The sequence below is a fragment of the Chenopodium quinoa genome, unplaced genomic scaffold, assembly GCF_001683475.1.
Source record: "Chenopodium quinoa cultivar QQ74 unplaced genomic scaffold, ASM168347v1, whole genome shotgun sequence".
In the NCBI taxonomy this organism is placed as follows: domain Eukaryota; kingdom Viridiplantae; phylum Streptophyta; class Magnoliopsida; order Caryophyllales; family Amaranthaceae; genus Chenopodium; species Chenopodium quinoa.
Genome location: NW_018745448.1, coordinates 2,938,746 through 2,960,922, shown reverse-complemented (window position 1 = coordinate 2,960,922; position 22,177 = coordinate 2,938,746). Strand labels below are relative to the sequence as shown.

Sequence of the window (22,177 nt, the reverse complement as noted above, 5' to 3'; positions counted from 1 at the left end):
GATGCTTAGGGTGCAGCGGAAGAGAGATGATCGTACCCTAGGCTAACTGATACCATGAAAGTGTTTGAGAATATTTTCCTTGAATATTGCCATTCATCAAACGTCAATAAATACAACGTAATGCCTTAACAAAAGGCTTGATACTAGGCTAGCTATAAGGCTAAATACAAGGCAACTATATATATACGTTGACTACAAAAGATATGCACAATATTTATCCTATATTTAACAATACCACCATTTACATTCTCACAGTAATACAATTGCAATCATCATAAATAACAACAAGTTCTTCTCATTTTTTAATTCATAATATTGTTGTCATTGATATTAATCTCTCTAAATGTAATAACAATGGGTTTTTCTCAAGCTTTCTCTCTCTAAACAACAATGGCAACCTGCAGCAAAGGAGGTGAAAATTTGGGTGGGATTAAAGGAAGGATAGAAGTGAAACTTCCTGCCAAATAATAATAAGAAATATAGATTAATGAGTATTAATTAGCTTGTTATTTAAAGATTTTGTGTCCAGTAGTCACGACTCCCAAGTCTAATCTTCTTTGCAAGAATTGCAATATGAAGTTTACCTATTGATGTAAACCAATTAAAATATATACACCTTCAGCTTTATAATTATGCACATTTATTTCGAAATTCATGCACATTGATTATAGAAAATATGTACATATGAATATATGATTACAGGAATATAAACATTTTCTCAAAAACAAATATGCGCATTTAGTTACAAAAATATGCACATACAATAAAAACTTTTATAGATCAACCACATCCATTGGATTAATAAAATAAGGTCAAGATTCCTTCTCATTATTCTCATTATAAGGTATTAAGGATAATTACACCAAATAATTGGATTTGTTAGAGAATCCAATGAGCTGTCATTATTCTGTTATTCCTTTTCGTCATTTAGCTTTCTGTTATTTTGGGTGCATGAATGTTTTGATTCCTGCCAGCTAGCTTGTATTACTCCTTAGTGCATGTATTAAGGAGATAAGGTTGTAACTGTTTTCCTTAAGCAATCAAAATATCTCTCTTCTCTCTCTCTAATTTTTCTCTCTAATAATTCCTCTGTATTGAGCTAATCATATTAGATTTATTTCACTCATCATGGTATCAGAGCATCTCAATACAGTGTTGGAATATTAATTTTCTGATTGCTAAAATTATTCTGAAATTATTCTGTTATTCCTTCCTTATTTCTGATCTCCTCATCATCTCAATCTCTCCTTCTCTTTTCTCCTTCTTTTATCAATGGTTGGTGGCAGTAGATTATCTTTCCCAGATATGGTGAATCCCTTATTTCTTCATCCCTCCGATAATGCTACTTCAGTGCAAGTAGACAAGCTACAAGGATCTTCTGATTACAGAGTTTGGCGCAGAACAATGGAGATTAATCTATCCTCCTAACGCAAGCTTGGATTTGTTCTTGGCACAGTTGAAAAACCAACTGATGATGAAATGAAAGCTGAACTTTGGAACACCTGCAATGATATGGTAATAGCCTGGATCACTCATAATGTTTATTCTAATGTTAAGAAATCTATTATGTTCATGACTTTTGCCAGAGAAATTTGGTTAAATCTGGAAACGTTTCTCTCTAACAAATGGTTGCAGAAAATACAAACTTAACAAAGATCTGTTTGAAATAAAACAAAATTCAATGCCTGTGAATGAATATTATACTATGATGAAAGTAATCTGGGAAGAATTGGATGCTATGAATTTGTTTCCTGCTATTTCTAATCCTAGCCCAGAAGTGCAATCCTTGTTGTCTGCTTCTGATACTCAGAGAGAAGAAGCAAAATTATTTCAATTTTTAAATGGATTAGATGAAGTGTACAATCCTCAGAGAAGTCAGCTACTTCTCATGACCCCCTTACCCTAAGCAAAAACTGTTGCTGCTGCTTTGGAGCAAAAAGAAGCTCAGAGAGAGGTCCTGAATCTCAATAAAAATTCTGGTGATGCAATGGCTCTGTACAGCAAACCTGCTGGAGCTGGCAGATCCTTTGTGTGCACTGATTGTGGTGTTAAGGGTCATAGAAGTGACAGGTGCTGGACTGTCATTGGCTATCCCAGTTGGCACTCTAAGCATAATCCTTCCACCTCTCAGAATAGATCTAGATCTGCTGCTCCTCAGAGATGGAATTCTGGATCTAAGAATACAGGCACTAGACTTGCAGCTGCTGCGCACACCAGCTCAGACACTGGAGGTTTGTTGTTTACACCTCAACAATTGGAGCAGTTAGCTAAAATGATGCCTAAGCTAATAACTCAGACCAAAGATTCTAAAACTGATGAAGAACTAGAACATTTCTTAGGAATGATTTCATGTCATGCTGCAGTCAGTCTAAATGAATGGATCATAGACTCCGGGGCATTAGATCATATGACTCCTCACCTAAATAATCTGAGTGAATCTAGAGTTGTGCACATCACACCTAAGATCAACCTTCCAACTGGTGATAAAGCAACAATCACTCACATGGGAACTTCTATCCTTGAGACAGGTCTTAAACTTGAAAATGTTCTGTGTGTGCCACTATTCAAACACAATCTTCTATCTGTTTAAAAGCTGATTCAGAACAGCAAATGTGAGGTTCAGTTCTATCCACACTATTGTCTAATTCTTGACAGCGTCACAAAAGAAATCACAGGCATGGGAAGAATGAGAGATGGTTTATACTATCTGGTGAATCACCTCACAGACTCCTGGGTACAGGACATCTTGCTCAAAAGCAAGATAACTGCTCTCACCTCTAAATGCAATAATGGGAAGGATGTGCCTAATAATTCTAATTCTCTTATTCTCTGGCATAACAGATTGGGGCATGCCTCTCTTGGAAAACTCAAGCATATTTCCTATGTGAAACCTTACACTCAGCAAAACACACAAATTTGTATTACTTGTCCTATGGCAAAATTCACAAAGCTCTCATATACCTTGAGTAATTCACATGCTCAAGAACCCTTTGAGTTGATTCATATGGACATCCAGGGCCCATATAAAGTTTGTTCCATGGGCAAGTACAAACTATTTCTCACAATAGTAGATGATAACAGCAGAAACACTTAGGTGTATCTACTGAAATACAAATCAGACTCTCTCAAGACCCTGGAAACCTTTCAGGCTAGTGCTCTAACCCATTTTCAAAAGAAAATCAAGTTTGTAAGGTCTGATAATGCCTTAGAATTTGATGAGGCCCCTCTCAGTCTTTCTTTGCCAAGCATGGCATTATACATTAGACATCTTGTGTTAAAAGACCTCAGCAAAATGCTCGAGTGGATAGAAAGCACAAGCATGTTCTAGAAGTAGCAAGGGCTCTGAGATTTCAAGCTTCCCTGCCCTTGATGTATTGGGGTGAATGTGTTCTAACTGCAACACATATAATTAATAGGCTTCCTTCACCTGTTCTCAATAATAAAACTCCATTTGAATGTTTGTTTCATAAACCGCCTGACTATGAACACTTAAAAGTGTTTGGTTGTTTGGCCTTTGCCTACAACCCTGAGTACCCAACTGATAAATTTGCAGCAAGAGGGGTACCTTGCCTGTTCTTAGGGTATCCTGCAACCCAAAAGGGTTACAGACAAAAAAATCTGCTCACCAAACAAGTGTTTGTGTCTAGGGATGTAATGTTCCATGAACACATCTTTTCATACCACTCTGATTCTCAATATTCCTATATGCAACCTATGTCTGAGTCTGTAACTACTGATCCCTTTGATTTTGATGATTCTGAATCTGAGTCTGATGACACACCTTCTCCTCCTTTCTTTTCTTCTTCACCTTCTACACCTCATAACACACCCTCTCCCACTCATTCTCCAAACATTACACCAAATAATTCTCCTAGCCCTCCACTAATCCCAGTTAGAAAAATCAACCAGAACACACAACCTACCTATTTGGAGCAAAGATTATATCATGCTCAATAAACCAAGCTTTCATATATCCAACCTTGCTTTCACCACTGTTCAACCTGATTTCAACTGCTTTTGGTCTTCCCTAACCAAAGAAACTGATCCTGTTCACTTTAAGGATGCAGTGAAATACTCTCATTGGGTCAAGGCTATGAACTCTGAGTTGGAAGCCCTTGAACTCAATAATACTTGGGATATAACTACTCTACCTGCTAGTAAGAGTGCCATTGGGTGTAAATGGTTGTATAAAACAAATACAACCCAGATGGTACTATTGAAAGGCATAAATCCAGACTTGTTATTCTTGGATGTAAGCAGCAATATGGTGTTGATTATTCTGAAACTTTTGCTCCAATTGCCAAAATGACAACTGTGAGAACTCTGTTAGTTGTTGCAGCTCTTAAGGTTTGGCATGTTGTTCAAATGGATGTCACCAATGCCTTTCTGCATGGTGATCTTTCTGAATATGTTTACATGAAATTGCCTCAAGGTTACACAGGACTTGGTAGCAGAATTCAGATGGTTGCAGATGCCTCTCTTATTCCTAAAGCTGACTCCTCCTTGGTATGCAAGCTTAACAAGTCTCTGTATGGACTCAAACAGGCACCAAGACAGTGGTTCCATAAGCTGTCCTGTACTCTTCTACAACTGAGCTTCACTCAATCCAAATCAGATTATAGTCTCTTCACAAAACTTCAGAATAACTCTCTCACTCTCATCTTGGTTTATGTGGATGATTTGCTAATTTGTGGCAATAATACGGATGAAATAAATAATCTTAAATCTCTTCTCTCTGAAGCTTTCCATATGAAGGATCTTGGTCCAGTTAGATACTTCCTTGGTATTGAGATAGACAGATCAGAAGATGGATTTTTTCTTTCTCAAAAGAAATACTGACAGGGTAAAGTCGTATCCCCTAATCAAAAGTAAATACCTAAGTCCTCTAACTAAAGTAGATAGGGAGGTAGGGTCGAACTCCACAGGGAAACAAGTCTTTTTACTCCTAATTAATTATTATAATCTAAATTATCTATGTAACCAATATTTTTGGGAATAAATTCTATACTATGAAGAATAAGTTTAGGGAGAAAAACAATAATAAGAAGGCCTAGGGTCACAGGTTCACCAATAATTATTATTCTGGGATAAAACATAATAATTAATAATTAACATTGCACAAATAACATGATTAACAGGCTCTCGCAATTTATTAATCAACATAGATCTAACAGGTTCTCGCAATTTACTAGATCTAAGTTCCTATTAAAAATAGCCTTTAATATTAAATTAACATCTGCTCGATTCATCAATTCAATATTGCTAAACATTCACAATCAAATTACATCTGCTCGATTCATAATCTAATTGCAAAGAATTAAAACAATTCAATAATAAATTATCATGCAATACCAATAATCAATAATAACAAATTATCCCGTCATATTAATTATGGATCCCCATAAACCCTAGAATTAAACTACTCAGACATAATTAAATCTAAACTAAACAAAGTAATTAAAGGAGACATGATAAAGAGCAAGAATTAAGAGAAAGAGAATAGTAGTATTAAAGTAACAAGGAAACAAAATAATAAAATTGATAGAGAGTAGAGATAGAAAGAAAAAACTAAAAGAAACTAAATTAATCTAAAAAAACTAAAACTAAGAAAAACTTGCGTAAAAAATAAAGAATTAAAAATCATAGAAAGCTTACATAACTCCCCCCTAATACTCTATCCTTTTTATAAGGAAAAATAACCCAAAAGCTGCGTAAATCTCAAGGCCACTAAAGTCAGAAGCCGACTTAAGGAAAGCTGGAGTAAGGCCCAAGGAAATCGAGCCCATCAGCTTAAACGTGCCTCATCTAACCCAGCCAGTTGCTGCCCGATTGGGCCCATCCATTTATCACGCCCAACAGGTTTCAACTTGGGCTTTTAGAGTTTATTAGCCCCTGTTTCTTCACTTGCTTGGTCCGTAATAATAACTTGTATAATCTTGTAAAATCTTGGACCTCTTCATATATCGAGTCCTTAATCACCGAACTAAATTTCTTTAACTCGGGCTTGGACTTTAAATATACGGTCATAAAATACGCTCCGATTCTAATATCTTCGTAGTGGTTCAATTAGCTCGGAAATTATCATAATTCTGCAAATTCCTACAAAATAATACTAACTCTATAAAAACACTAGAAAACGTATATTAGTAATAAAAATAGCTCCGTAGAGCTCAAATAAGCACAAATATGACCGTGGGACGGGGAATAAAAATATATATAAAATAGACTTATCAAATACACTACTGATATTCTTAAAGAATTTGGTATGCTGAATGCCAAACCTTTAAAGCTTCCTATGGACAGTCACCTAAAGTTAACTGCTGACAAGGGTGATATTATTTCTGATCCTAGTCTGTACCAAAGACTGCTTGGCAAACTAATCTATCTCTTTATTACAAGGCCTGATATTGCCTTTTCTGTTCAAATTTTGGCTCAGTTCATGCTAAATCTTCAAGGCCTGATATCGGCCTACTACTGTCCATCTTCAAGCTGCTAAAAGGCTGCTGAGATACTTAGTTGGTTCTATTTCTCAGGGCATTTTACTTGCATCAAGTTCTGTTGCTACTCTTACAGCTTATTGTGACAATGACTGGGCTGGTTGTCCTATGACTCGAAGGTCTACAACTGGATGTTGCATATTCCTAGGTGATTCTCCTATCTCCTGGAAGGCTAAAAAGCAACATGTCACTGCCAAATTTTCTGCAGAAGCAGAATACAGGGCAATGGCTTTGACTACCTGTGAAGTTACTTGGCTTACAACTCTTTTACAAGATCTAGGCTTGAAGAATTTGCCCCCAACTGTGTCAAATGTGACAATCAAGTTTCTCTTGCTATTGCTGCTAATCCTGTTCTACATGAACGCACTAAACATGTAGAAATTGACTGTCACTATGTGAGAGATCAGATTCAACAAGGCACCATCAAGCCTGAGAAGATTGCCTCCTTGCCTCATGTTCGCAAGCTGATTAGTTGCTGATATTCTAACCAAAATTCTACCTGTTCAGTTGCATAATCATCATGTTCGCAAGCTGGGAGTTTCATCCTTGCCTCACTAGCTTGAGGGGGGTATTAAGGATAATTACACCAAATAATTGGATTTGTTAGAGAATCCAATGAGCTGTCATTATTCCGTTATTCCTTTTTGTCATTTAGCTTTCTGTTATTTTGGGTGCATGAATGTTTTGATTCCTGCCAGCTAGCTTGTATTACTCCTTAGTGCATGTATTAAGGAGGTAAGGTTGTAACCGTTTTCCTTAAGCAATCAAAATATCTCTATTCTCTCTCTCTCTCTAATTTTTCTCTCTAATAATTCCTCTGTATTGAGCTAATCATATCAGATTTATTTAACTCATCATAAGGTCCTTCTTATTTGACCCTATATATATATATATATATTTTAAAACAATATATACTTTTATACTATTTTTATATAAAAAAAATTTATGTAAAATAAAATAGTTGATATAATAATAGTTTGTAGTAAACTAATATTATAACTAAAAAAGTGTGTAATATTAACAATTATTCTTTATTTTGGAATCTGTATTAATTATGTTCGATTGTGTATAATTATAACTAAAAAAAAGTGTGTAATATTAAAAAGGGTGGGGATTAGGCGGATCTTAGGTGGGGATTTATTAGTGGGGATTGATATCCAGGTGTGGGGTGGGGTGGGGTGGCGATCGATGGTTTTGAAATTGTGTCCGCCGGTGCAAGGATAGGGATGAATTTTGGACCCGCTGCGGGGTTGGGGATGAAAATTTTAGGTGGGAACGGGGATAGGAAGGCCAACATCTGCCCCATTGACATCCTTATTTACGACGAAGTTTGTTTGAAAGAGTTATGGTTGGGCTCAATGCAAAGGTCAAGCAGGGCTTATTACTGTAACACCTGGGTTATCTTCCCTTCTTCAAAGTTGTCTATATGTTTTTTTTTTTTTTTTTTTTTTTTTTTTTTTTGAAATCGTCTATGTGTTTAATTTAGTTACTGTAAAAAAAAGGTTATTTCATATTTGGTTGCCTTTAAAGTTGACTGTTTTACTCCCATCTCAAATTTTGTCCAATTTGTTGTTTAATTTGTTTACTGCAGATTGATTCTTGATCGACATGATCCTCAGTTTTGGTTGTGCTATGTTATAAATTGCAGTTTGCAAAACATTCCAGAAATTACTATATATTTTCTCTACTATACAAATAAAAAAAACCAAATGCATAATCTAAAAAAAAATTTATTAACTTTATTATATACTTTGTATATACATACATAAAAAATTAGCTTCATCATAAAACTACAAGAATACAATAGTTTCTTGTTCAACTAATTATTTACCATTTTACCTTGCCGAGTATTAACTTTAGAGTGTAATACTTAAAATGTGAGATCAAACACATCTACACGTATCACTTTTGTGTGTGACTATCTATATTATTTACCCTAACAAAACCATGGTATAAATGCCGTTCGATTTGGTGAGGCTAGCTAGAGAGTTGAATCCGACTTTTTTATTTTCAGAGAGCATTGTACAAAGGAGAGAAAAGCTCCATTTGATGGATGAACTGTACATCATGGATAATCGGGTTACCCGTTCTTCCTGGAGGAGATCCGGAATAGGATGGAGAACAACCACTACAAGTAGATGCATATCCTTCATTTAACCTCTGCAAAAATGTAATTAAACATGATATGATATGATATAATTTAGAATACTAATTACTCGATAATATTCATTAATTGCTAACCTTTTCTTCTAGCAAGCTCAAAATTGTGTTCCTTCCATCCCTATTTGGCTGATTTGTTGGCCTATAATGCAACATAAGAACTAAGAAACTTTTACCCTTTTTTTGGGCTGAGAAAAGATTAACAATTATGAAAGCACAATCATATTTGGATTTGAGAATTCATGTGAGTTATAAGATCTTCAAAAGTGTTACAGTAGGTAATTATGGTAGTAGATAAAATTCGAAATTTATTACAATATCTTCCAATAAATAAAAATAGTTTCTTTATCTGTTAACTTCTTTAATTTATCTACTAGTATTAAGAATTCTAAATTCTAATCACCCCCTTGATGCCCTTAATTAAAGTTTTGGATGTACAGAGTTTATAAACTTTAATTACTCTTTTAGGATTATTTCATTTATTTGTATAGGATAAGTATTTTAAGAAAGCTTAGGTTCGAAATCATTTGCTAAGAAATCTTTAAAGCAAACGGAAACTTACGTTCATCATATTATGTCAAATTTTCGAATCACTATTAATATACTTCGTGATCACAAGATGTTTAAATCATATGTGAGAAATCCAAATAAAAACTTTATCTAAAATTGGATGAGAAATCTTATTTTGACGTGAACAGGGCACCTTATGTATATAAACAAACGAAACATGGAGAATTATAGATATAAACCTGTTCTTGGTGCATCTAGGAGGCTTGAGAACTTCAGGGATGGCGGTAACAGGGCGACGTGGCTTTGGACAAACAGGTCGGTTCTTGCTTCCGCCATTTGACTGCTCTAACTCAATTGAATCCCTTAGACTGTTCTTCGTAACTTTACCTCTCATTCTCTTTGATCTCCTCTGAAAATTTAACACACCTCAAGAAGCTCGAAAACGTCGTGGTGATGACTTTATATGCCACTTAACTCCTTTATTCACAAGACATTCATGTGGCATATATAAACAGGAGTGTCAAAGATTAAAATTAGCCACATTTTAGAGAGATAATTATGCTTTATAAGTATGGAATTAGTAGGAGTTGGGCCATAATGGTCTCTTAAAGCAACAAGAGTAGAATGTTTTGCTTGGTTGAGAGTGGATTTAGGGAGAAGCATTGACCAAATCCTCATTTATAGTAGGAAACTTCTGTTTTCTTTTCTCTTCTATTCATTTTCTTTTTCATCTTTTTTTACACTTAGAAATAAGTATATTATAACTCGTTCTGCACATGAATCTCATGAATAAATTCGCAGTTTTAATGTCTCAGCCACCTTAGATTACAGAAAAAATCATCTGACAGCCAGTTTCTTCATATCTCACATGGGCGGGTTTGCAATCCCTGTATAATTGAATATATTACCCAAAACAGATCCAATGCATTTCGGAATTAGTGAAAAGACCGAGATCCTCTCTAGTAACTGGACGATCTAGTTACTGGCTTACTGCCTTATGGGCGGAGTTTAACAATATACGGTGGTTTTCTTTCTTTTCTTTCAATCTAATGACTCGGGATAATCTTCTCTCCTAGAACCTTTTTTTTTTTTTTTTTTTTTTTTTTTTTTTTTTTTTTTTGCGCATGTGAAATTCTAAAGGGGGCAAATGACCAAAAGCAAATACAGAAAACAAAGAAATGTATGCACGACTGAATCACTGAAGTAAAAAGAATATATCTAAATATAAGCAATAAGAATTATGTACATGAACCAAAAAAGTAGTAACCGTGTACTCACTTGCAAACCCATGACAGATTTATACATTATGAACAAGAGGAATTCAATCTGCAAGTGTAGAAACCTCGTATCAACTATAAATTGTATCCCAATCAAACCTAGGTTGTGAGAACACCTCATAATCAATCGGCCCTTCCAAAACACGATCAACAGTCTGCACATCTTGTAAGATGGCAGGCTGAAAGCCATCGCTTACTGATGGTAACAGTTTATACATCACCAACACACCTAACGTGAATATTGCTTGTAGCTTCATCAAGTCCCCATGTATTGAAAAGAAGATGAGCATAGAGATCAGATAAAGATCCACACAGAAGCGCATGATTGATAATACTGTATCCATCAGTTTTCCATCGTTACCAGCAGGAAAACCCCGAACTCGGTACACAAATAAGAAGTTGTACTTATCGACCATGTACCTGTAACCAAAGTAAATAGCACCAACTGGAACCACAAGGGGAGCAAATGAGGAGTAGATCATTGTAAGGGCAAAAATGGTGAGGTTAAAAGCATAATACAGAGCAAAATCGAAGTTTTGCTTAGGCATGGGTGAAGCTCCACTAACTGGATAGACAGAGAGATCATGTCCCTGTAAATCAATCACATTCAACCTTCCACCATTTCTAACTGCAGGCTCAAATTCTTCTTCGGACATCAAAGGTCTGCGAAGGGTATCAATTACATCAGAATCTAGTGGATAGTCTTCAGTGTGTTCAGGTACTAGTTGAAGCATGTCATTCTTACGAAACTTTTGCAGATTTCTCTTTATCCATGGAATTGGCGCAAGTAAATCAACAGATATACCCAGGAAAGTGCAAGTAATCAGAAATGCAAGTGACGAAAGGCATGATTTAGCCAAAAAGGAAGCACTCATATAATTCTCAATCCTCTTGCAATCTTCCCCATCCAAGTAACATCGCCCCATGCTCAGGATTGTGCTCTCAAGAGAAGACTCAACCAAACCCCTTAAAACTATTAGGTTTACCAAAAAGAAGCAAACCATTTTGATCAGTGCAGCCCTTTGTTCCCCTGAAACAGTAAGGTGCTTTTCAAACTTGGAGAGATAGGACAAAGCTGCTGGGATTAGTATATACATGCTCACAAACACAAGCACATTAGGCAAGAACTGAAGAAATATTGCTGCGATCCAACTTGAGCTTTGCAGCCAAGATAACCATGATTCAGCATTATCCATGGCTTCTGCATTGATAATCCTTCCAGCCCTCTGTAAAGCAGATATCACAGCAAGAGGGGAGCTGAAGAACAAGAGCATCAATAACAAAAGGGTATTCACAATAACCCTCCGCAATTTCAAGGATACTTTTGTTGAACCTAAATGACGCCAATATATATCAGTTGCCAAAGGCGCTCGTTCCACTCTCCACTGACTCCTTTGCAGCTGCAACTCAGTTAACGAAAAGAACCTCCCAATCCTCATTCGCTTCTCCGTCCCAAAATCCTGGACAGCCTTGTTTGCAGTATACACGTCCTTGAAAACCACAAAAGCAACCCCTGCTCCTGGTCCTGCGCCTTCCTTATACGCAGCCACCTGAGTCTCGAGATCAGCTCTCAACTCCTGCAACCTCCTCAACCTCTTCTCATCGGTCCAACCCAATCTATCACACACCTCCCCCCACACCCCTTCACCTTCCCCCAAACACCATCCCCTCCCTCATAATATCCCATATACTCACCCTCCTCTTCGTCCTCACCATACACAAAACGAGCATCCATCTTTGCCACCAACTTGGAAATATCATCCCTAACCCTAACCAAATCCTCCACCAAATCATCCAAATTCGACAAATCCATAGGAACAATCACCCTATAAACCTTCCCAGGATACTTAGACTGAAAATACTCCTCAAAGGGAGTCTTATCAGTAGCCAAACTCTTAGGCACACCCTGCACCATAATAGTAAAAATCGCACTCGAAATCGCACTAGGGTCACTAGGATATCCATTACTATCTCTAAACCTAGTGAATTTCAACCATTCCTCAACCTTAAAAACACCTCTATGCACCAAATACACAATACAAACCATGAAAACAAAATGAACCCACAAAGGAAACGAACCTTTCGCAATATGGGTAATCGTCGTTTTCGAGAATACATCATCCATCGCCGCATTCCCTGCATAGATATTGAGCAAAACCGCGAACAAAGCAACAACAGAAGTAGCAGAGAGGGTGGCAAAGGTACCGCCTTCGATCACGAGGAATTGCGACGCATCAGCACCGCAATGGAGCGCGATCTCGCGCGCAGTGGCATGCCAAACAGCGAGGAGCTTCGACAGGAGAGAGAAAGGGCCGGGAATACGGCGGTGATCGCTGCGAAGCTTAACAAGAAGGAAGATGCACACACATGAAAGAGCTCCGATTGCGGAGATGTTGAGAAGGTACTGGATGTTACCGTACCATGTGAAGTCGTCAAAGGTTGGAGGAGGTAAAGAGGGTGAGATTTCCGCCATTGTTGAAAGCTTCTCTCCTCCCAAGAATGGTGAATTGGGGGAGGAGAGAGAGTGGAAAAGGAATTAGGGTTTAAATTGGGGAAGAAGAAAAGAGGGAATCATTAGATTGATTGAAGAAGTAGTAGAATTGGGAATTAAGGAGAGAGAAATTAGGGGTTGGGGAATTTGATTGAATTAGAGGAAAGAAGATGGGAGAGTCAGAGGGAGATGCTAGATGAGGAAAGGAGGTGAACAAATATGTTTGTGTTGCTAATCTAATCTGACTGCAGATTTACGAGTAATTACAAATACGGAGTGCATAGCAGGTATAAAGCTAACTCAAACAAATTTGGGCCCTATTGATGATGCTCGGAGTGTTTACTTCACCTTAGAGAAAATAATTTTACTATGCACCTATGTTAAATTGTCAATTTAATGATAATATTTTTAATTATAATTAAGTAAAAATTATAATAATTGAATATCAATCAATCATATCATATCACATAACTAATGTATGAAACTAAACTTTTAGTCAGGTCACGAGCCAGCGCCACTTGACATTCCAACTTTTCCCCAATTGTCGCGCCACGTTGGATAGATTTAAATAGACTGAAAAAAAATTAGTTTAGAATTCTATTTTTATCAAATTAAGATAGAATTTTAGGAGAAAATTGTTAGCTTGGAGTTTTATTTACGGTAAAATACCAATATTTTAAAGTACAAATTGAATTATAATTTTATTCAAAAAAATTATTAGATTATAATTCTCAAAAACTATCATATAAATTTAATTTTTATATCATAAAATTTTTGGAGCGAAAGAAGTATCTCAAAGCGTAAAACATCCAATTATATACTATATACTATCGGTTAAAATAATATACTTCACAATCTAATAGAATTTTGTTACTATGTAGACCTGTCAATTAGGGTCGAGTTATGAGTCATCTCAGATTAGGTCACTTCAGGTTACAAGTCAAGAAATGTTCAACGCTTGCCCAAAATTTTTAATTCCGGTCAACCCAAGGGCTTTGAACATTTATTTTATTTAATTATTATTTGCTAATTTTTTTTTTTTTTTTATGTTTTTTAATGTATTAAATCGAACATTTCCACTAACATTATTATTAGTCATTACAAGCCTACTAAATAGAAAATCGTCACAAAAGCACATCAATTCCTAACTAATTTTGTATAATGATATATTTTAAAATTTGACATACAGATTACATCTCACCCGCATTCATTAATGGAAACTGTCACGATCCGGGAGTTTGAGCCCCGAAACGTTGGCACTCTCTAGCCTTTTGGCGGCAAGAACGCTAGCCTTGAGTGGAAGAGGGGCTTGTGAGCACAAAGCAACACAAGCAGCAATTAATCACAGGACCACTCGCGTCTATTTAGGCGACGGGGTGCGGGTGGTCGAGGCTTGTGACGGCTGATACCTTAAGGCGAGCACAAGCGGGTTCGAACCACGAGTTCTTAGTGCATCAAGTTGGGTTGGGGAGGAGCTAGTATGCAAGTAAGACACAATATCTATAAAGGTCTAACAACAAACAAGCATAAAAACAAGGCAATACTTGGTAGAAGGCTTAAGATTTTATTTTCGTAATTTTGCGAATTTGAAACTTTTTTCCAATTTTTTAATTTTTAAGGCAATTACATTTACTTTATGACTGATTTCATTTAGTTTTACTAACTTTTCATTTACTTTTTAGAAATGAAACTTGAAATCACTTTATAAAGTTGAAATATTATAAAAATGTCATTAATGACACGGGAAGCATGTTGACCGTCTGATTAACATGATCTAAGAGCCTAGATTAGTTCCTAGTTCTTATTATATCCTTGGTTCTCATTATAACTTGGTTATTATAGTCTTGGTTTTCATTATAACTCAATGGGAAGATACGAGTGTAGGAGTTTATAGGTACTAATTGCGGAAAAACATGAATCATATTCATACAGTACCTAATCCCAAGATCTAATGCATAACACATAAAGAACATATAATTGTACCTTTGAAGCGTGATTTCCACGTGCAATCAAGCAAGAACAATGGGAGATAAAGAACCCCAAGTGTGATTCCTCTACTTGGTCCACGGGCACAAGTTAAACCTCCACTAATGCTAGTTAGTCGTGATTGAACGCTTCAATCAACCTTCAACGGAGAAGAGAAACACGAGCTAAACACGAACCACCACGATGAACACCACGAGCCACCACGATGGGGCGCCACACGTACGAACGTGAGGGGAGAAGGGAGGGCCGTGAGTGAGGAAAGTGTTTAGGGTTTTGGGACTTGGTTGCTTGTTTCACAATTCACTGAATGTTCATTGTTATATTCAACCCTAGGCATGGATCTTATTTATAGATCATATCTCTAAATAAGAGTCCATGTCAAGCCCAAACACCTTATCCTAAACACACTACTCTAGCCCAACACTCTACATGGGATGTCATAATCTCATGAGGCCCATTAATGGTCCTCTTACTTGTTTAACCCAATACCCTTGTTGTGTGACCTCATATGATCCATTCTATTGGGCTTTGGGCTATTTAACTAGCCCAAATATCATTTTTCATATCTAGCAACAAACAATGACGACCTAAAAGAACGAACTTATTATCTCCATAATAGTGATCCTTGATATATCTAGTAATTGCACTTATCAAAGACATAACTCCTTCAATCTCCCACTTGTCTGAGACAAGTGCGCAATATTCAAATTCCTTAAGTCAATGTGTGTCGATTTGATAATATGATTGCATCCCATGTCGTGATCATATTAGTCTACAAATCTTTTCTTGAAAAACTGAGTTAGATTCACAGAACAAATGATTATTATGTAATCCATTTGAGCACGGCCATGCATTTTCTGAATTCTCCCTTTTCAAGGGGCCAAAAGACACATTCCTAATTAAATAGGTAGACTCAATCCAATCTTGTGGCAACCAAGGCTCCCACTCAACTCATGAAGTAACCGGAAAACACCCTTTATAATCTTCAGTTACGGCTAGACGTTTGAGTGTACCACAATTAAATCAATCATTGAATGGAATCAGTGTTCCACTCATGTCAAACGAATCCACTATTATATCCGGAAGCTCTATACTTGAACTTCAAATTAGGTCTATAGTTTGATCATGCGTCATTCATGCATATCCATGTGATTGACCGAGCTTTACTACGCTCCTATGGCCCATGAAACTGCGCTATCCAATCAATCTTACATGCTAGTCCATTTATTGAAATAATTTATTTCCACTTTAATGGTTTCGAACTAGGAACTTAAATAATATATGAATTTAGTTCACCTATGGGGTTTCATTCACCAGGTCATTAACCTGATGAACCCATCAATTCATTATTATTTTAGACATTTTATTTAACATCAAAAACCATAATTAAATAAGAGAAATAATAAAATTTCTGATTAAACATAATTCTGCAAGTTGATGTATTACTTATGTAAATGCTTTCTCAAAATATATACAACTTAAATTACATAACTTGCTTCAATCCAAGAATCCTTAGTATGTCTCTCATACCTTGATCATGAAAGGGGTTTATTAAGTAGAGTTCATGAGACATTCTCATAAACATGAATTTTGCAATTTCTAAATTTTATAATAATATTCATCTCCATACTCTAAGAATTTTCCTTTGTCCTTTCACAAGGAACTTAGGAATTTCTAATTTGTATTCCAACGTTATATTGAATTTCGATTGAAATCTATCATCACTTGTTCTTTAAAACACGTGAATCAATTAGACGAGTATAGTCCATGACATACATGATGCATCCTTTGCATGTTGCATAAGGATCATCACTCAAAACCTTAATTTCATCAACCTTTCTCAAAGTATTGAATCATTAAGAAATGTGTCATGTTACATGGGATTGAAACTCTTTCAATATAATGTTGAACCTAATAAGAATCTTATCAATATAAGCTTATTAACCAAGCTCAAAAATACTTCAAAACCTATCTCTGTAAATCTTGAATCCCAACTGTACTCATCTTCCTCTTCAAGGTTTTTCATACAAAATGCACTACCCACCACTTGACTCTTCAAGCAATGAATAATTTGCTCTTTATACTAGACCAAGAAGACTTTATAGCTCCCACTAAACATCTTGTACACACAAGACATTTTCTTCATTTTACGAGAACAACAAATGATTTGATTAGCTCACAAAATTAAGAACACTAACTCCATGATGCTATGCATCCCTAGGATTATTGGATCTTCAAAATCATTCTGATTGTATCATATACAAATATTTTTTCATGAACAATTTCAAGAAAGCGTTTTGAAATCCATCTACCAAATCTTATAAGATAGAAATCACTAAAATATCTTTAATAGATCTTTGTAACATGACTAATGTAAAGGTTTCATCGTAATCATGGTCATACTATGAATTAGTTGAATCCTCTAACAAGTCTTTGTTTTAGTTAGAAAACATTTTTCTTTCTTGTTGTAGGGAATATTTAAAGCATTATCCCTGGCTTGAAACCCACTGTGATCATACACTAAAGTATGGTGGCGTCCAAAGGGAAAGAAGATAGAGCAAAAGAGTTGCCAACAAGTTTTAGGAACTTGTAAGCCGTTCACAGGGTGAAGGTTACACCCCTTAACGATCCAAGAGATCGTTAACTCCAATAGATTTGGAACCATGACTGGTAGTTCGGGGATGAAGGTACAAATCCAGCCTAAAAGAGATTGAACCTGCCCTAATAATAGGCCTCTACTTTATTCTTCTCGTATTCATGTGCGCTTTCTGACTAACATGCAATCAATAGGATTACCCTAAACCTGTTTATCTATGTTGGTTAAATATTAATGCACAAATAAAACTATTATTGACGATCACTTGAATTATAATCAGATTAACCCTAAACAAGATTATTAATTATCTTATTAAGCGTGATTATCCGTTAAACATGCATAAAAGGTGTGATCAAGCAATAACAACAAATATATATCAAGCAACATAATCATCATAAATAATATTCAAAATTATAATCATCATAATAATTATAAAAATAATCATAATCATATCAACGCTAAAGCATAATAATGGCAAGATCCTAGGCATGATACTAACAAGATTAATAACAAACCCTAGCATGTCACTAAACAATAAAGATCAAATATTTAGCCCTAACATGATACTAACATGAATATTAGGAAGAAAATAGGAAGCAGCACAGAAATCACAATTGTCATATTTGATATTAGAAAGTATAGTTGTTACCCTAAACATGATACTAGGAAGATCAAAACACCCTAACATGACACTAGGAATCATAATAAGTTAATAACAACCTAAACATGATTTCTACATCATAATATCAATTAAAATCAATTAAAGAACTTACTTGGATGCCTCGTACCACTTTCTAATAAAAAATACACGCTTTACTAACTTCAAGGAAAATAATAAACAAACAATTAAATTAGATAATTGAAATAGAGATTTGAGACCAAACCCTCAGAAATTAAAACCTTTCACGTCTAGGATGAAGGCAACTTCGAACTTGGCTAGGTGTTTCTAGATCTTGTGAATGCGGAATTTTGTATGCAAAAGCTAGTTTAGAAAAGAGAGAGAGAATAAGCTTTAGCTTAGAGAGAGGAGAGAATTAGAAAACTAGAGAGTTGATGATTGAAAACAGAATTTTAAGAGGCTATTTATAGAGAAAATCAGTCGGATGGATAAAAAAACGAATAAGAGTTTCAACGAGAATAAAACTCGATTAGTGCCAGACGCTGGACATTAGCACCAGGCGCTGAAGGTTAGCACCAGGCACCAAGCCTTAGCACCAGGTGCTAATGCTTGTCGTCAAGCGCTAATAATCAGTTTCATGCGTTTTTGTTTTTATCATATCTTTTGATCCGGAAGTCAAAACGAGGCACATAATATGTCTTTGGAAAGATCTTGAAATCTAATTTCCAACCCAATTGAAATCAGATTAAAATATTTTGTAGATAAAAAGATATGGCCGAAATAGTGGAAGGGTGTCAGTTTTGGATAGAGTTTTGTATCTCATTCATGTCTTTTTGTTATAGCTCGGATTTAATATTATAATATATCATTGGAAAGATAATTTCAATATGTATCCAACCATATAAAATTTAGATAAAGATTATGAGGCACGAAAATAAAATCTGAATATATTCCACTTCGTACAAAACAAGGATTCTAAAAAAAGAGTAGTTCTATTCAATTTTAAATTCTTTGAAACATAATTATCAATTCTAACTCCATTAGGATTTAAAAGAACCTTCTAGAATATTGTAGAAGATTATAATCAATCCTAATAGCTTTAGGAATGATAAATAATAGGCCCTCTTCTAGATCATTGGGCCGCATATGAAAACCAAATCGGGCCCAATTTAGTATTTTGACTATAACTTCCTCATTATTCATCGGAATTGGGCTTATAATATATCGTTGGAAAGGTATTTTCAAGCCCCATCCAACTACACCATTATTGGACCCTTATCATGGACCAAACTAAACTGGAATGCACGTTTTTCAAAAATAAGGTAAGAAAAAAAATATTTTCAAAAACAGAAAGAAGAGATATTTTAATAAAAACATCCTCATCACTAGAATTTTCACACTTTTGCTATCATTCGATAATCAAATGACATGAAAGGTATTCATCACTGGGTTTGATTTTGGGGAGACACATTTGGGTGTCTACACTTGTCTGTTTTGCTTATAATGGGTCTCACCCAATTAGGCAAATTATTCAAGTGTCATACACTTGCTTACAGACTTAGAAACTATTTCAGATTTCCTGGTTTTTAAACCACTTGGAGTTATAACATGTCAAATCGTCTTTGTTACTTGCATAATCATCATGTTCCAAAGTGAATATTTTAGAACTCTTAGTCAATATGAAATCATATTTCTTTGACTAAGTTTTACGTATGCTAGTCATCATTGTGGGTTTTATGCAACAGTTGAAACTCATACAACAACTTTGTTTAGTTTTCAACGAGAAACGACAATTAAGGATGTGCACTTGGAATGTACTACCTTCGACACATGGTTATCATTCCCATTACACTTAATGAGACCACGTGTTGTCATTTGTAACATGAGGTGAATCATGCTCATATTGTTGCTTTTATTCAAATACTTCTCGAATTTTTTCAAGATTTTCGAATCCGCTTTTCTTGAACTTTTCAAGATTCTCGAACTTTTTGAGATTCTTATACTCCCACTTGCCTTTTGAGGAGGCCATTTAGCATAGGGTGAACCAACCATGGTTTGAACCACGTTTGTTTGTTACTTTTCTCGAACTCTTTCGAGATTTATACTACTCCCACTTGACCTTTTGGAACAATTTTCATAAGGGCACCTACTTGAGCAACAAACATTTTGTGCTAAGTATGGTTGTGTAGTAGTACCCCGTGCTCTATATAAGAATCGAACGTGCATCAAACGATTTAATACAACTTTTATTCCTTGCTTTGTAGAAAGACTTAATAAGAACTTTTCTTATCCATATCACATATGAAGCCTTTTCTACATTTTGATTTGACGTATGTAGTTTTTGTAGCTTATCTTAAAAGTATATCCCTGAATAATGGTTGGAAGATAGGTAATTTACATCCATTATCAAAATATATCTCATATAGATTGATAGCTCCTTTTTATGAACACTTCATAAGGTTTTCTTTCGGAGTTTGTTGTAAAACGATTTCACAACTCTTGGATGTTTATCAAGGTCTTGGCTTAAATTCTCAGTATTACGATCATATCGCAATACTTTAAATGTGTTGCCAAGTACATGTCTTGACTTAAATTTTCACAATTTCAATCATATTGTAATGTAATCATTATCTTGTCAAGTTGATACTGAACTTCATACTGAACATTTTGAAATTTTCAAAATCTTCACTCTTATGCTTCAACTAAGCACAAGTAGTGATTGTATCACAACTGAAGTTACATCTCTAGCCTTTGAACCTTTGGTTTTCTTATATCGATATATATTTGACCTCGAGTTTGCATCATCATTTCTCTAAATGGTGACTTTGTCAATACTTTCAAATTAGAATGATATTTACATATATCAATGGATTCATAATTCAATGATATTGAAAGTCCATCCCTTTGGATATATATAGAAACGGTTTAATTATTTCTATCATATAGCACTTTAAACCTATATAGAAATTCAAAACACATTATGACTCAATGAAGCATACAATAACATTTATTCCACGTTTTTTAATCTTTGATGCTTAGTTATTACTAACATTGAATGATGTTTTGATAATGGCAAGAATGAATAACATTTATTTAATTCTAGCCAATTACTAGGTAAGGTGAAATATAGGTTCTACTTGTAAAGTTGCAACTTTTACTTCCAGACTTGTAGATTCTACTAGTGAAGTAGCAACATTTGCTTCTAAACTTGTAGATTTATTTCTCATTTAGCCATAACTTCTTCTTTTAGTTCAACCACATTGTGCAATGAGTGATCTAAACAAGACATCATATTTCCAAAAAGTAGCAATATGCTAAATCAATTTCTATAATATACTTCTTAAATTGGAACATTTCCATTCTTTTACCTTCCAACTTTATGAGGTAGTTTCTAATCAATTGGAATTGGTCCATTTAATTGGAAACATTTGTTGTTCATAACAACTTCTAGCATGTAAGTAATTCTAGGTTTGAGAAATAGCAACTTGTTTGCATTTCTTGGCCTATAACTTCTTAATGCAATCCTCATATATTTCTAAACCTTTTTCATTTGAGCCTGACAGGCTAAAGTCGTATCACCTAATCAAAAGTAATTCCTAAAACCACTAACTAAAATAGATAGGGAAGTAGGGTCGAATCCACAGAGAAACGAGTCTTTCTATTCCTAATTAATTAAAACAATCTAGATTATAAAGTAACCAAAATATAATAATCAAAGGAAACTAAACTACAAAGATTTAGAATAAGGAGAAAATAATGTATAAAAGGCCTAGGGCATAGGTTCACCAATAAATAATATTCCAGGGTAAAATATAATAATCAATCATCAATTCATAAATTAATCAGATCATAAAGGGCTTTCGCTACGTATTACAATCACACAATTAATTTACCGGTATTAAATCTCATCTATCAAATCTCGACTTAACCATTTATAAATTAACCTGCCTATTTAAACTAGACTTAAACATTAATTCTCATCTGTCGAATCTTGAATCAATATTGTCAAACTCATGCATAAAAGATCTGCGCAAATCTAGT

The 22,177-nt window shown here is 35.0% G+C and overlaps 2 protein-coding genes across 2 annotated transcripts; one reads left to right on the top strand and one right to left on the bottom strand.

The window, feature by feature from the left end:
- Positions 1–6,265: 6,265 nt before the first annotated feature.
- On the top strand, positions 6,266–6,875 carry LOC110713588 (uncharacterized mitochondrial protein AtMg00810-like). The gene is made up of 2 exons (XM_021892037.1): positions 6,266–6,418; positions 6,534–6,875. The coding sequence occupies exons 1-2, from the start codon at positions 6,266–6,268 to the stop codon at positions 6,873–6,875; spliced, it is 495 nt and encodes a 164-aa protein (XP_021747729.1).
- A 1,051-nt stretch (positions 6,876–7,926) lies between these two features.
- LOC110713557 (CSC1-like protein At4g35870) lies at positions 7,927–13,202 on the bottom strand. Its single transcript, XM_021892006.1, is given in 4 exon segments — positions 7,927–8,657; positions 8,739–8,799; positions 9,407–12,086; positions 12,089–13,202. Coding segments are annotated over 2 exon segments (2,400 nt in total). The 5' UTR covers positions 12,918–13,202; the 3' UTR covers positions 7,927–8,657; positions 8,739–8,799; positions 9,407–10,515.
- Positions 13,203–22,177: the final 8,975 nt, after the last annotated feature.